Source organism: Scyliorhinus canicula, chromosome 20, assembly GCF_902713615.1.
Source record: "Scyliorhinus canicula chromosome 20, sScyCan1.1, whole genome shotgun sequence".
NCBI classification, from domain to species: domain Eukaryota; kingdom Metazoa; phylum Chordata; class Chondrichthyes; order Carcharhiniformes; family Scyliorhinidae; genus Scyliorhinus; species Scyliorhinus canicula.
The window spans coordinates 30,617,937-30,634,817 of NC_052165.1; the positions used below are offsets into that span (position 1 = coordinate 30,617,937).

General features: G+C 46.5%; 1 protein-coding gene across 3 annotated transcripts in view; it reads left to right on the plus strand.

The window, feature by feature from the left end:
• LOC119954722 (monocarboxylate transporter 2-like) overlaps positions 1-16,881 on the plus strand; it is a 177,178-nt gene that overhangs the window by 65,392 nt on the left and 94,905 nt on the right. For 2 of the 3 annotated variants that reach the window (XM_038780230.1, XM_038780229.1), the window contains exon 2: positions 3,659-3,893. In XM_038780230.1, the coding sequence (XP_038636158.1) occupies positions 3,686-3,893 (208 nt within the window). In that variant the 5' untranslated portion in view covers positions 3,659-3,685. Of the gene's footprint in view, positions 1-3,438; positions 3,570-3,658; positions 3,894-16,881 lie in introns of those variants that run through there. The other variant, XM_038780231.1, reaches the window with a different exon arrangement.

The window sequence follows — 16,881 nt, forward strand, 5'->3', positions numbered from 1 at the left end:
TACGTTTACTTTAGCGATGGAAAGGGATAGGTATATACCGCAGGGCAAGAGTTATATCTGGGGGAAAGGCAATTATGATGAGATGAAGCAAGACTTAGGATGCATCGGATGGGGAGGAAAATTGCAGGGGATGGGCACAATGGAAATGTGGAGCTTGTTCAAGGAACAGCTACTGCATGTCCTTGATAAGTATGTACCTGTCAGGCAGGGAGGAAGTGGTCGAGCGAGGTAACCGTGGTTTACTAAAGTAGTTGAAACACTTGTCAAGAGGAAGAAGGAGGCTTATGTGAAGATGAGACGTGAAGGTTCAGTTAGGGCGCTCGAGAGTTACAAGTTAGCCAGGAAGGACCTAAAGAGAGCGCGAAGAAGAGCCAAGAGGGGACACGAGAAGTCTTTGGCAGGTAGCATCAAGAATAACCCTAAAGCTTTCTATAGATATGTCAGGAATAAAAGAATGACTAGGGGACAGTAGTGGGAAGTTGTGCGTGGAGTCCGAGGAGTTAGGAGAGGTGCTAAATGAATATTTTTCATCAGTATTCATGCCGGAAAAAGACAATATTATCGAGGAGAAGACTTAGATACAGCCTACTATACTAGAAGGGCTTGAGGTTCTTAAGGAGGAGGTGTTAGCAATTCTGGAAAGAGTGAAAATAGATAAGTCCCGGATGGGATTCATTCTAGGATTCTCTGGGAAGCTAGGGAGATTGCTGAGCCTTTGGCTTTGATCTTTAAGTCATCTTTGTTCAATATAATAGTGCCACAAGACTGGAGGATGGCAAATGTTGTCCCGTTGTTCAAGAAGGGGAGTAGAGACGACCCCAGTAACTATAGACCAGTGAGCCTTACTTCTGTTGTGGGCAAAGTTTTGGAAAGGTTTATAAGAGATAGGATGTATAATCATCTGGAAAGGAATAATTTGATTAGAGATAGCGTAGGTCATGCCTCACAAACCTTATTGAGTTCTTTGAGAAGGTGACCAAACAGGTGGATGAGGGTAAAGCAATTGGTGTATATGGATTTCAGTAAAGCGTTTGATAAGGTTTCCCATGGTAGGCTATTGCAGAAAATACGGAGGCATGGGATTCAGGGTGATTTAGCAGTTTGGATTAGAAATTGGCTAGCTGGAAGAAGACAAAGGGTGGTGGTTGATGGGAAATATTCAGACTGGAGTCCAGTTACTAGTGGTGTACCACAAGGATCTGTTTTGGGGCCACTGCTGTTTGTCATTTTTATAAATGACCTGGAGGAGGGCGTAGAAGGATGGGTGAGTAAATTTGCAGATGACACTAAAGTCGGTGGAGTTGTGTACAGTGCGGAAGGATGTTACAAGTTACGGAGGGATATAGATAAGCTGCAGAGCTGGGCTGAGAGGTGGCAAATGGAGTTTAATGCAGAAAAGTTTGAGGTGATTCATTTAGGAAGGAATAACAGGAAGACAGAGTACTGGGCTAATGGTAAGATTCGTGGTAGTGTGGATGAGCAGAGAGATCTCGGTATCCATGTACATAGATCCCTGAAAGTCGCCACCCAGGTTGAGAGGGTTGTTAAGAAGGCATATCGTGTGTTAGCTTTTATTGGTAGAGGGATTGAGTTTCGGAGCCATGAGGTCATGTTGCAGCTGTACAAAACTCTGGTGCGGCCGCATTTGGAGTATTGCATGCAATTCTGGTCGCCGCATTATAGGAAGGATGTGGAAGCATTGGAAAGGGTGCAGAGGAGATTTACCAGAATGTTGCCTGGTATGGAGGGAAGATCTTATGAGGGAAGGCTGAGGGACTTGAGGCTGTTTTCGTTAGAGAGAAGAAGGTTAAGAGGTGACTTAATTGAGGCATACAAGATGATCGGAGGATTAGATAGGGTGGACAGTGAGAGCCTTTTTCCTCGGATGGTGATGTCTAGCACAAGGGGACATAGCTTTAAATTGAGGGGAGATAGATACAGGACAGATGTCAGGTAGGTTCTTTACTCAGAGAGTGGTAAGGGCATGGAATGCCCTGCCTGCAACAGTAGTGGACTCGCCAACATTAAGGGCATTCAAATGGCCATTGGATAGACATATGGATGATAAGGGAATAGTGTAGATGGGCTTTAGAGTGGTTTCACAGGTTGGTGCAACATCTCCTGTATTGCGCTGTAATGTTCTATGTTCTACGTTCTATGTTCCACACAGACATTGACTCAGGGCCAGGATCGAACCCGTGCCCTCGACGCCGTGTGGCAGCAGTGTTAACCACTGCACCACCATGCCGCCCTTGTAGTGTGATAGATTTTTGTTAACCAAGGCTGCTATTGGGCAAAATCTAGTGTCTGGGATTATGTTGCAGATCAGCCATAACCTCATTGAATGCAGGGACTAACTGGTTTATTATGTTCCTGTGGTGTCAATCAAATAGTTCGGGCTCCTGTTCCTGATCACCATCCAATGAGCCCATGTGGAAAAAATATACCATGTGGATGCGGTTGTCGGTAACACCCTTTCATTTGGGTTCAGGAAGATTTGATTGAGAGGGGGGTGGGGGGGAGGTCTGATGGGGAGGAAGTCATTACCTTCAGGAAAAGGAGGAGAAAAGAAATCAAATGGAACAGGGTGAAACACAGTTTATTTGTGTCGCCAAAATCCATGACCATTTTAAGTTTTGAGCGCAGCAATGGTTGGAGCCAAGCAATGTAAGTTTGTCAAGTCTGTGCAGTTCCCAAGGTGAAGCCGAGCTCCCATAGTATTGCAGCGAGACCTTGAAACATTACTGAGGAAGGTGACCTCTAGCAGGACTTGAGACCATTTGGCAAGATGTAATTTGTTAATGAGCATGGGCAGACAGCTGGTGACTGTGGAATATTCATAAGTTTTTGTGTGTGTGTGGGGGGGGGGGGGGGGGGGGGGGAGTAGTGAGATGAACCAGAGCTTGTATTGATTGGATCCTTTGGAAATGAATGTGCTATTGCATGCTCTACCGGGCTACCTCTCTGGGTTGACCTTGCTGACTAAGTTACAGTTCTGTTCTGTTGGATATTAGGTCATGGTTTATATTCAAACTCCAGCGCTTCTCACTTGGCTACATTTCTTTGTTTAACTTTGAAGGGAAAATCACACGCGTCAAAAGATTTCATCTTGAGCTTTGCTGTTCTAATTTACCTGAAATTAAAAGGAGAGATTAAATTGTTTGCCCAAAGCACTGATTCATGCCGGGCTGGTTTAAATTGGCTGGCACTGCAGGTTTACTTCCCGCTGCAGTTTTCCTGTCCCCTCTCCTTAAAAAAAGTTGTGGTCACATTTTAATTTGCAGCAGTGATTTCCTGAATGGGCCAAGTTGTTTAATTACTTCAGTGATTTAAGACATGGCATGTGCAGTGAGATAATCCCTTTGACTGACGTTGTGTGTCTCCTCCTACTCTGTGTGTTTATATTGAACAATGCCAAGCAGAAAATACCAGTCTGCTTTTCATGGTGTTTATTATTATGCTCCCTGCATTTAAACAGCCTCAAATTGGCTGTACTGTCAAAAGCACCTCACAAGAAAACTACCCCTGAACAAGCTAGCTTTGGAATCCTCTTAAACAAGTCCTCGCAGGTTTGACTTATAGACAAGATAGATAAGATTTAGTTTAACATTTTCTTTAGTTACAACTTGATAAGATGACTTTTCTTTGCTCCTTCCAGTTAACCAAGAACAAGAAGAGATCGAAGATGCCACCACCAGCTCAGGAATATACCCCCCCAGATGGTGGCTGGGGATGGGCCGTGGTCGTTGGCGCTTTTATTTCGATTGGATTTTCTTATGCATTTCCAAAAGCCATCACTGTGTTCTTTAAGGAAATTCAGGAAATCTTTGGCACCTCTTACAGCCAAATTGCATGGATCTCTTCAACAACACTGGCTGTTATGTATGCTGGAGGTAGGTTGATAAACCTCTACGTTGAATGTTGCAACTAGCTTAAACAAGTGTTTCCACTGTGAAAGGGAAAACTACTGATATATGTTTGCTGAAACACATACATGCATGTTCTGAACTTACAGGAAGGCCGCACATTCAACAACAACAACTTGGATTTATATAGCAACGTTGATATTCGGAGAGAAAAAAACGGTGTACATTTGAGCAAAAATATATCAATTCTAATGCCCATCTTTGCTGTGTACAGAATACACAAATGTTGTGCTGCTCCTGTGAGTGAGAAGCAAGGCGGGCAGGGGAACTTAATTGACAGGAGGCCACAAATCAGCTTCCCGATAAACCTTTGCAATTAAATTCAGGGAGGTTTGAAGGTGGGTTGTGTTTCCCAATGGTTTGCATTAGGAAGCACATTTGTAGGCATCCGCATGTATGTTGTGCATGTTCATCAAAAGGCCAGCCAACGGAATTAGGTTTCCTTTCCAATTAAGTTATCAGCGAGTGAGCAGCATGTACCTTCAGATTTCTGACTGTATATAAGTGGCGTTCAGCAGGCGAGGTAGTCAACTTACTGAAGTTGGAGTGAGTCCCACTGTTTTTCCGCATTGTTCAATGAGGCAATGATTGGGTGATGGCAGTCTAACGGATGCAATATAGGGAGCCTGGCTGAGGAGAGAATGTCTGAGGCATGGAGGGAAGGTGATGGGGCAGGGATGTGGGAGAGACGAAAAGGCCTTGTGTGTTTTGTGTGGGGGTCCTATGAATATGTTGGTGAGGGGTAGTTTCCCGTTGGAGAGAAATGGTCCTAAATAGTGGGGTTGGGGGTTGGTGCTGTCTATGGTGGGATCCTGGGGAGTTGTAGTGAGGGTACTGGGAACCGAACTGTGAGAGGGGTGGTGGGATGCGGTAGGCTGCCAGGTCCAGGGTCATGGTGGGGTGGCAGATAGTCTCACATGGGTGTCACAGAAACAGACAAAACAGGGAGAAAATGGGAAGCATCACAGTTGCCATTGGATGGTAATAGGTGTAGACTCAAAGGGGAGAGATGGCACATGGAGGGTGATAGCTATAGGCTTAAGAGTAACATGAGGAGCTTCAAGGGTAACAGAGCAGAGAGGAATGGTTACATCGGGTGGATCAAGGGAGATGGAGAGAGGTTGGTGACTAACAGGTAGGTTACATGGTAAGGAAGTGGGTCTGGGACGTTATGGGCACCATTGTTGCAAGTCTCCTCTTCACAACTTGGTTGCTCTGCATGTATGAATCCTCAAAGCAGAAGGAGGTTTTTTTCTGGTGCATGGAGTTGAAGGTGAGCACATTTCGCCAACTAAAGGGAAACCCTAATAACCACTACTCAGCTGCACGAGGACAATGTTCAGGTGTGTTCAATGTTTAGGTGTGTTCAATGTTTAGGTGTGTTCAATGTTTAAGTGTGTTCAATGCTCAGGTGTGTTCAATGTTCAAGTGTGTGCAATGCTCAGGTGTGTTCAATGTTCAGGTGTGCGCAGTGCTCGGGTCGAGTGCGTTCAATGCTCAAGTGCGTTCAATGCTCGGGTGCGTTCAATGCTCAGGTGCGTTCAGTGCTCAGGTACGTTCAATGTTCAGCCGTGTTCGATGTTCAGGCATGTCCGATGTTCAGGCGTGTTCAGTGCTCAGGCGTGTTCAATGCTCAGGCGTGTTCAATGCTCAGGCGTGTTCAATGCTCAGGCACATTCAATGCTCAGGCGTGTTCAATGCTCAGGCGTGTTCAATGCTCAGGCGTGTTCAATGCTCAGGCGCGTTCAATGCTCAGGCGTGTTCAATGCTCAGGCACATTCAATGGCCAGGCACGTTCAATGCTCAGGCACGTTCAATGCTCAGGCGCGTTCAATGCTCAGGTGTGTTGAATGCTCAGGCACATTCAATGCTCAGGCGTGTTCAATGCTCAGGCGTGTTCAATGCTCAGGCGTGTTCAATGCTCAGGCACATTCAATGGTCAGGCGCGTTCAATGCGCAGGCGCTTTCAATGGCCAGGCGTGTTCAATGGTCAGGCGCGTTCAATGCGCAGGCGCCTTCAATGGTCAGGTGCGTTTAATGCGCAGGCGCGTTCAATGGTCAGGTGTGTTCAATACTCAGGCACATTCAATGGTCAGGCGCGTTCAATGCGCAGGCGCGTTCAATGGTCAGGTGTGTTCAATGCTCAGGCACATTCAATGGTCAGGCGCGTTCAATGCGCAGGCGCGTTCAATGGTCAGGCGTGTTCAATGCTCAGGCGCGTTCAATGGTCAGGCGTGTTCAATGCTCAGGCACATTCAATGGTCAGGTGCGTTCAATGCTCAGGCACGTTCAATGGTCAGGCGTGTTCAATGCTCAGGCGCGTTCAATGGTCAGGCGTGTTCAATGCTCAGGCGCGTTCAATGGTCAGGCGCGTTCAATGGTCAGGCGCGTTCAATGCTCAGGCGTGTTCAATGCTCAGGCGTGTCCAATGCTCAGGCGTGTCCAATGCTCAGGCGTGTCCAATGCTCAGGCGTGTCCAATGCTCAGGCGTGTCCAATGCTCAGGCGCGTTCAGTGCTCAGGTGTGTTCATTTCCCAGTGTGTTCAGTGCGCAGGCGTGTTCAATGCTCAGGTGTGATCAATGTTCAGGTATGTTCAAAGCTCAGGGGTTTTCAATGCTCAGGGATGTTTAATGCTCAGCCGTGTTCAATGTTTAGTGTATCCAATAATCTGGTCTGTTCAATGCTCAGTGTATTCAATAATCTGTCTGTTCAATGCTCAGTGTATTCAATAATCTGTCTGTTCAATGCTCAAGTGTGTTCAATATCCAGTGTATTCAATGCTCTGATGTATTCAATGCTCAGGGTCTTCAATAATCTGGTCTGTTCATTATACAGGTGTGTTCAATGCTCAGTGTATTAATGCTTAGTGGGCGGCTTGGTAGCACAGTGATTAGCACTGTTGCTTCACAGCTCCAGGGTCCCAGGTTCGATTCTTGCCTTGGATCACTGCCTGTGTGGAGTTTGCACATTCTCCCTGTGTCTGCGTGGGTTTCCTCCAGGTACTCCGGTTTCCTCCCACAGTCTAAATATGTGCAGGTGGATTGGCCATGCTAAATTGCCCTTAGTATCCAAAAAGATTAAGTGGAATCACTGGGTTACGGAGATAGCATGGAGGTGTGGGTTTAAGTAGGTTGCTCTTTCCAAGGGCCGGTGCAGACTAGATAGCCCGAATGGCCCCCTTCTCCACTGTAATTTCTATGAATCGACGATTCTCAGAGTGTTCAATGTTCAGTGTGTTCTATGTTCAGTGTGTTCTATGTTCAGCGTATTCCGTGTTCAGCGTGTTCCGTGTTCAGCGTGTTCCGTGTTCAGCATGTTCCGTGTTCAGCGTGTTCCGTGTTCAGCGTGTTCCGTGTTCAGCGTGTTCCGTGTTCAGCGTGTTCAGTGTTCAGCGTGTTCAGTGTTCAGCGTGTTCCATGTTCAGCGTGTTCCATGTTCAGCGTGTTCCATGTTCAGCGTGTTCCATGTTCAGCGTGTTCCGTGTTCAGCGTGTTCCGTGTTCAGCGTGTTCCATGTTCAGCGTGTTCATTGTTCAGCGTGTTCCGTGTTCAGCGTGTTCCGTGTTCAGCGTGTTCCATGTTCAGCGTGTTCCATGTTCAGCGTGTTCCGTGTTCAGCGTGTTCCATGTTCAGCGTGTTCCATGTTCAGCGTGTTCCGTGTTCAGCGTGTTCCGTGTTCAGCGTGTTCAGTGTTCAGCGTGTTCAGTGTTCAGCGTGTTCCATGTTCAGCGTGTTCCATGTTCAGCGTGTTCCGTGTTCAGCGTGTTCCGTGTTCAGCGTGTTCCGTGTTCAGCGTGTTCATTGTTCAGTGTGTTCTGTGTTTAGTGCTCAGGCGGTTTCAGTGCGCAGGCGCGTTCATTTCCCAGTGTGTTCAGTGCTCAGGCGCGTTCAATGTTTGGGTGCGTTCAGTGCTGGGGCCCGTTCAGTGCTCGGGTGTATTCACTGTTTGGTATATTCAATAATCTGGTGTGTTCTGTGCTCAGTGCTCAGTGTGTAGTGTGTCCAATGTTCAGGTGTGTTCAATGCTCAGTGTGTCCAATGTTCAGATGTGTTTTCTTCTCTATGTTGAAGCTCACTTGACAGCAGGTTTGTTCCCTGACTCATGGCTCACATAACATTGAGATCTCAGCAAAGTCGGCAGTAGCAGTGAAGTCTGCTGAAGGGCAATTCAAAGTGACCAAGATTGGAGATGACCGACGTATGATAATCTAATCTTTATTAGTGTCACAAATAGGCTTACATTAACCCTGCAACAAACTTACTGTGAAAATCCCCTAGTCGCCCCACTCACCCGCCTGTTCGGGTACACTGAGGGATAATTCAGAATATCCAATTCACTGGAACTTGTGGAAGGAATCTGGAAGAAACCCACGCAGACACAGGGAGAACATGCAGACTCCTCACAGACAGTGACCCAAGCTGGGAAACAAACCCGGGTTCCTGGCGCTGTGAATCAACAGTGCTAACCACTGTGCTACCGTGTCGCCCATGTGGAGGATGTGATGGAGGGAGGGAGGGAGGTAAGTGTTATTTTCCCCGGCCCTGTGATGTAGGGGAGGGGTGGGGGCAAAAATGTGCTGGCTTGGAACATTGACGGTCCCAGGTCTATGGTCATGGCTGATAATGATGTGTTCCCATCCCCCCTCCAATTTATACTCCAGACTGTGAATATTCCACCCATTGTATTTGTGGTCAAAGTATATTGTCAAAGTAATTTTGCATTTTGTGAACATTGATATTATGATTACGGAATATTACTTATGTGAGGTCTGTCTAGGTTGTTCTTGAGCTATCATCAAAACCTGTTGTAAGTTGCAGCTTGGAATGTGAGGATGATGGGTCATATGGGACTCTTGTGGTTTCTGCATTGCAAGTTGTGCGGTCAAAATGTGCAGTGCTTCCTTTTTGTGGTTCCTTGCTCCAGTAACGAATGATGATGATAACATTGTTCTGGTTGCATTTCATCTGATTCACCTGCCATGCATTCTGCCTTTGCTTTTACCGCATTGTCACCATTATCAGCCTGGACTGTGGTGGGAGCAACATAATAATAATCGTTTATTGACACAAATACGATATTACTGTGAAAAGCCCCTAGTCGCCACATTCCAGCGCCTGTTCAGTTAAGCCGGTACGGGAATTGAACCCGCACTGCTGGTCTCGTTCTGCATTACAAACCAGCTGTCTAGACCACTGAGCTAAACCAGCCCATGTGATGAATAAAGCAGCGTGGAGAATTAACTCTGGAGTTGACAATTATCCTGGCTCTTGACAGCAGCCAAGCTGGAGCTATCGTCCCCCGACAGCTTGTCCCAACCACTGACTATTCCCAGCAGCTGTCCCCTAGCCATCACCAATGGCTTGTCACACTGGGCACCATTTTCCAAGCCCCAACCAGGATGATTCCTCATCCCAACTTTACAGTTATGTTTTAGAATTTTTACATTTTGAGTCGAACAACAAGGTAAGTTTGCAGAAGTTAGCAAAATTGTGAGTTACCACTTGGCCATGCACGCTGCCATTTTCAGAATCTAGCCATTAGTCGGACACATTAATACACATTATATATCTAACCATACGTTGGACATTGAGTCCAATTAATCTACAACTGAAGAACTATCCTGATTGTAAAAGCTAGAGTATGTTACATAAGTCTTTTCTCTCGGGCCTATTTATTGTTCCACCATTACATTTAGCTGATCGTGTAAATATGTTCCTACTTTTCCAGTCATGGATGCACTTAAGGGGAAGCGAGAAATGAGGGAGAACGGAATCGAAGATTATGCTGATGGGGGTAGATAAAGGGGGCGGGAAGAGACTCTTATAGAGACTGAACACCAGCACAGACCAGATAGGCCGACAGGCCTGTTTCTGTATTGAGCATTCTATGTAATCATATGTAATTAAGTGCTAATTAATTAATTGTTAATTACATCCAGGTAATTAGTTGCTTTCTATCACATGACGAGGAATTTTTGTGGACTATCAGTTACATACAACCAGTGTTATGAGTCCTTTGATTTATAAGAGTGTGGAAATTTAGGACTCTACCTTTAACTTAATAGTAAGTGAAATGAGTCATGTGACTTGTGCCGGAGTCTGATTGACAGTAAGCCTGAGTGGTTTATTTGTGAGAGATCAAAAGAGTCTCGGGTTGTTTTATTGATCGAGAGATGCAAGACATTTATGCAAGACATCCATGTCCATAACGAGGAGAACCTGAGTCTCCAAACAGCCCAGAAAGATTGTATTATAAACTGTTCCTTTACCTAGAAGATCAAGGGGGTTGGGAACAAAGAAAAAATATTACCATTTTTGCTGAAATACAAAGCTAATGAGTTTCCTGTTGCCACAGAGAAGAGGATAGTGGAAGCCATTTTGAGATCAGGTTACAGGCTCCCTTGTAATGTCACAAAAATATCATATACAGACAGCAGTTTTGGAGTTTTATCTTTTGGGCCTGCAGCCAACTAGGAGGTGGAAAGTGAAATCAATAGTCATCCAGGCCTGCACCTTAAAAAGAGAAAATGCTGACCTTATTGTTCACCATGCAGAATAATAATAATCTTTTTATTATCACAAGTAAGCTTACATTAACACTGCAATGAAGTTACTGTGAAAAGCCCCTAGTTGCTACATTCCGGCTCCTGTCCGGGTACACAGAGAGAGAATTCAGAATTCTCAGCCAGTGCGGGAATTGAACCCGCGCTGCTGGTCTTGTTCTGATTTACAAACCAACTGTCTAGCCCACTGAGCTAAACCAGTCCTCTATGAAGATGGGAGCTCTTGCTCAGTTTGAAATTGAGGTTTGCCAGGAGTTAGAACAAAGTTAGAGGGTTCACCTAGCTGGAGCTCGAAGGAGAATCCCCAGGAAAATTCTCACTGTGAAAGATAGTATTGGGAAAGAAAAAGAACAGAAGTAAAACCCATGGGAGCTGCAAATTATTTGGATTGATTCCAGGAGAATTCAATGTCTACTTACGAGATCAAGTAACGTAACAAAGTTGGGGTTTTGAGTTGTCATGAAAAGTAGAAAGGGAAAAGTCTGTTTGGTATTTAAAAGCCTATGAAAAGAAATAATAAGTCGTTTGACATAGAAAAAGCTTTATAAAATGTGGAATCTTGTCACATATCTTTATTTCACCCAATAACTGGAAGTTCGCATTTCTGTTTATAAGTTGTCTGTCTCTGCCAAAATCATAACATTAGAAAGGATTCAATTGGTTAATGATTATCCAGCTTTGTGTGAATCATATTGGCAATTTTCTTTGTGTACGGGTTACATTTTAACTTGGAGGAATTGTTCAGCAAGTTCGGCTGGGATTTTCCATTGAGAATCAAGGGAATTGGGACAGATCTCTGCTGCCGCTGGGAATGGGGCACGGATGTGAGTCTCTCTCTCTTTGACCATGCAAACAGCATGGTGGAGAGCCTGTTAGATTCCATTGGGATCAGGCCACCATTTTGAGCAGGCAGCCCGACTCTGAGATCTGGTGCCAGGATCCCCCTGCAATGCTAATCCTGCCCCCACCTCCTGCTGACATGAAGGGGCATCCTCCCCCTTACCATGGGAATAATGGGTCACCTGCCCACAGCAGGCATGCATGAGGGTGACCCGGCCCCTTCCGCACTCCTCATCAGATCCCCCATCAAGTGGTGAAAATGACACAGAGATATAGACAGGTTAGGTGAGTGGACAAAAACTTGGCAGATGGAATATAATGTGGTAAAGTGTGAAGTGATGCACTTTGGTAGGAAGAATAAAGAAGTAGAAGATTATTTAAGTGGGCAAAGACTGCAGAAAATTGCAGCACAGAGGGATTTGGGGGCCCTCGAGCATTAATCACAAACCGTTACCCCGTCAATATGAAAGTTCAGCAGGTAATTAGGAAGGCAAATGGAATGTTGGCCTTTACTTCAAAGGGAATGGAGTATAAATAGGGAAGTCCTGCTAAAAATATACAAAGCACTAGTATGACCACACCTGGATTTGAGTGAACAGTTTTTGTCCCCTTATCTAAGAAAAGATATAATGGCATTGGAGGCAGTCCTGAGAAGTTTTGCGTGGTTGATCTTGGCAATGGAGGGATTTTCTTATGAGGACAGGTTGAGTAGATTGGGCCTGTACTCATTGGAGTTTAGAAGAATGAGAGATGATCTTATTGAGACAGGATTCTCAGGGGGGTTGACAGGGTAAATGCTGAGAGGTTGTTTCTTGAAGGGGAATATGGGACCAGAGGGCACAATCTCAAGAGTAAGGGATCACCCATTTAAGACTGAGATGAGGAGGAATTTCTTCTCTCAGAGGGAGATGAGTCTGTGGAATTTGTCACTGCAGAGGGCTGTAGAGGCTGAGTATTTTCAAGGCTGAGATAGACAGATATTTAATCATTCAGGAAATCGGGGGTTATGGGGATATGGCAGGAAAGTGGAGTTGAGGATTGCATCAGATCAACTATGATCTCATTGAATGGTGGAGCAGACCTGATGGGCAAGTGGACTACGTTTCCTCATACATCGTCAGTCACCCCCATCAGACCTCTCCATCAGTCACCACCATAACCCCCCCCCCCTCCCCTTCACAAGGGACCCCCATCAGTTACCCCTGCCTGAAAGCGGAAGAGCAGTCCAAGCAGTACAGTGAGAAATCATTGCATTTTCAATTACCCTTCCACAACAGCTGCTGCCTCAGCCAAAAGTGTTTAAAGCAGCAGCTGTTAGAGGAGTAAAAGGCTTCCTGGAAAATCAAGTACACTTGAAATGGCTTCAAATCCCCTGGAGGCCTTTGAAATGTAAATCCTCCATTCAATTCTCACTGCTTCTGGGCCCAGGTTTGACGGACACGTCACCTTTGACGGACACATTTATAAACACACTTGCTTTAATTGACAGCTCCTCACCACGTCGAAAGCGACCCCGTGGTTTCACTTTCTCTTTATCTCTGCAGAAACCACTTCAAGGCTCCAGGCTAATGGAGGGGCTTCATTCTTAAATTACCTATCGTGCCCAGGTTTACTTGGCCAGCTTCAAATTTGTTTGCATGCCAACCTTTACTGCTTCAGTTTTGGGCAGAAGGCCCTTCTATATTCCATTACGGTCAAATAGTGACAAATGTACAATTAACTTTATTTAATTTGGAGCAAAATATTATAAATGGACAGTTTGAGAGAACAGATTTGATATGGAGCACAAAGATTTGTTCTGCATATAACCCGACAGGAAAAGGTCCTTCTTTTGTTAGGTGATGCATTTTCCCTTGCCTGAAATCCATTGCTATTTGTTGTTTATCACAAGATTTCTGTAAAATGAGAATGACCTAGAGGATTGGAATTTAAACGAGAGGATTCACTTTTTGCTGGGCTGGTTCAATCTCCTGCACTAACTTGAAAGGAAGACTGGTGAAATTCCTGCAATAAAAACCTGAGCCCAGAAGCAGAACCCAGAACTTCCTGTCGCTTGCCATTTTAACTCGTCATCCTGCTCCCAGGTCTACATGTCCGTCCTTGGCCTGCTGCAATGTTCCAGTGAAGCCCAACAGAGGAACAGCATCTCATCTTCTGTTGAGCCACGTACAGCCTTCCGGACTTGACATTGAGTTCAACAACTTCAGACTGTGAACTCTGTCCTCCACCTTCACCCCATTTTTATTTCTAGCAATTTATTTTCATTTCTTCCATTGGTCAGCTTTTCCCTCATCACTGTCTCCCCTCCCCCACCCCACCCCACTAGAGCCATCTGTTCCCTGTTCCAAGTTGTACATTTACTCACCACCTTTTCAAGGGCAATTAAAGATGGGCAATAAATGCTGGCTTAACCAATGATGTTGAATTTTAAAAAATAAACGGTGGGAAAGGAAAACAGTTAATGAAAGATATTAACTATGAAATTTATATTAGTGCTCTTTATAGCTTTTCAGATCTCGCCTGTATTATACATGGTTCCAACAGAACCTGATGTACACGTTTAAGATTTTTCTGCAGGAGAAATTCAGCTCATCACTCAGGGATGGAAATGAAAAATGGGTTGTTCTTCCAAGGGTGGCAAATCTGCCAGGACAGTCTTACAGCTGAGGGCAGAGAGTGAACAGCTGGGGGGGAACCAGGCAAAAATCTACTCCAGAGTATGGGCATGATTCAATGAAAACATTTCTAAGTGTTACCCTAGGGCAGCACGGTGGCCTAGTGGGTAGCACAACCGCCTCACGGCGCTGAGGTCCCAGGTTCGATCCCGGCTCTGGGTCACTGTCAGTGTGGAGTTTGCACGTTCTCCCTGTGTCTGCGTGGGTTTCGCCCCCACAACCCAAAAATGTGCAGAGTAGGTGGATTGGCCACGCTAAATTGCCCCTTAATTGGAAAAAATAATTGGCTAATCTAAATTTAAAAAAAAAAGTGTTACCTTGGGCGCCATTACTGGCTGTCTCACCGTCTGATTCACCAGACCTGTGCCTCAGCGCCCCGCCGCTAACAAGGGGGAGTTGCTTTCAATTGCTCCCTCACCACTCACTCCCAGTGACGCACCAGCATGGCAGTGCGTCGACCTACTTCTCGCTTTGGCGATGCCGACCTGTCCAGTCTTCTTGATGCTGCCGATGTGAGATGGGACATTCTGTTCCCTTGAGGTCGGAGGCCCAGCAGCAGCGCCAACAATGTACCTGGGAGGCAGTGATAGCGGCTGTCAGTGGGGCAGCGTAACAAGGAGGATCGTGGTACAATCCAATGTCGGAAGAAGACCGATGGTCTCCACAGAGCTGCAAGGGTAAGTAACCACCTCTCTCCTGGCATCAGTTCCGTCTGCCACTGCTGAAATTCCTAACACCCCACCCCTCAGGTCACTGGCTGACACTTCGCACGCGCCCCACACTAATCTTCATACTTGTTCCTCTGTATCCCTTGTCGCCCACAAGATAATCCCTTCATGTCTAGATGTGGTGCCCATACAGGCCACCTGCTATTGACTCATCAAGCACGCGGCTCACAATGCCTTCCTTTGGCCCCACAGGAGAAGATAGCCTATAATAAATGGGAAATGTTGAGGACAGGGCGGGGGAGGCGGAGTCCCAGAGATTCGAGTCCTCACTGCCTATGAGGAACGGGCGCTGGAGACCGCGCGGATGCCCGAGGAGAGAGCAGTCACCGACAGCAAGGTTGGCTTGTGCCACAGAGGTGAGGATCCACTGCCCCTTGAGCCAGATGACCTGTCTCGTTCACATCAGACAAAATGATCCTTCCCTCTCATTGACCACGTCCATTGCCTTGCAGGATCTCCATCTGATGAGGCCCGGCCATCTGGAGTCATTTCCCCTCCTCCCCTGCCACCCAAGAGAGCTCCGAGGGGATTACTGGCGAGGCGTTACAGCTATCATCTCCACCTTCCACCGATGCAGAGACACACACCTCAGTGAGCGACATTAGTGGACACGCTTCTGGGGCACATTCTGGTGAGCACAACACAGTTGCTGATGCACATCAGGTGGAGTCAGGACGTCCTAGGAGACAGCAGTTAGAGGTCTGCTGGGCCTCAGCACTCGGCTGAGTCTCACTCAGATTCTGAGATTCTGGACAAGGTCATCGCAGAGCTGATGCAGATGATAGAACACAGCTGTGGCATTCAGGAGTGGAGGTCAGGCACATTCCAGTGACCGCAGAGCCAATTGGTGCAGGACATGTTTCTGACCATGTGTGGCACCGAGGACTACACTGCTAGGCAGGTGACCGCAGTGGAAAATCTGGAGCACGATGTCAGCGGTTTACGGCACAGTCTGTGATGACTATCATTGAGGCCTCAACATCGTGTTCCACTCACTGAGGGATGTGTCCCAGTAAGAAGTCTTACAACACCAGGTTAAAGTCCAACAGGTTTGTTTCAAACACTGGCTTTCGGAGGACTGCTCCTTCCTCAGGTGAATGAAGAGGTATGTTCCAGAAACATGTATATAGGCAAAGTCAAAGATGCAAGACAATGCTTTGAATGCAGGTAATTAAATGTTTACAGATCCAGTAATAGGGATGTGTCCCAGTCACAGCTGGACATTGCTGAGACACTCAAGAACGTGGCTTAGTCACAGATGCACATCGCTGAGCCAGATGACTCAGACTTCTGGAGCTCACTCCAGTTGCCCCTCCATGCCATGGAGACCCTCAGGGTCCCACAGGCACCATCAGGGAGGAGAAATTGTTGGAGGCCAACCCAGGGCCTTCCTCTAAGGAGACAACGGCAGTCTCAAGTTCGCTCGAATCCCCCCTCCCGACACCAGCGCATCTCAAGGGCAGTGGGCAGAATAATAATAATTTTTATTCGTGTCACAAGCAGGTTTACATTAACATTGCAATGAGGTTTCTGTGAAAATCCCCTAGTCGCCACATTCCGGCACCTGTTTGGGTACACTGAGGGGCAATTCAGAATGTCCAATTCACCTAACAGCACTCTTTTGGAACTTGTGGGAAGAAACTGGAGCGCTCAGAGGAAACCCATGCAGGCACTGGGAGAACATGCAGACTCCGCACAGCCAGTGATCCAAGCTGGGAATTGAACCCAGGACCCTGACACTGCGAAGCAACCGTGCTAACCACTGTGCTTCCGTGTTGCCTGAAAAGGGCGACATGGCAAAGCCAGTGACACCGAGTCGGCTGGGGCCTTCCAACTGTAACACCTGATACATTTGAAGCCTCTGTCACTTTAATCTTCAAAGCGGGTCTGCCTGTAGCTAGAGGCTACTCACAGTCAAAGGGAGTGAAATTGACTTTCATCATTGATGCCACAGTAAGGCTCTGTCCTGGAAGTGTTAGGAGGGACAGAAGGTCTGCAGCTTGCCCCTGTTTTGGGTCTCCATAATATTTAAAGATGACTTGAAGGCCTCACACTCACAGAGCCCCTCATGGTCTCTGCTGTTATTTACCCGGCATGTCCAGTTTCGCACCAGGCGCAACGCGGTGGTTGAATCACGCCCTATGTTTCC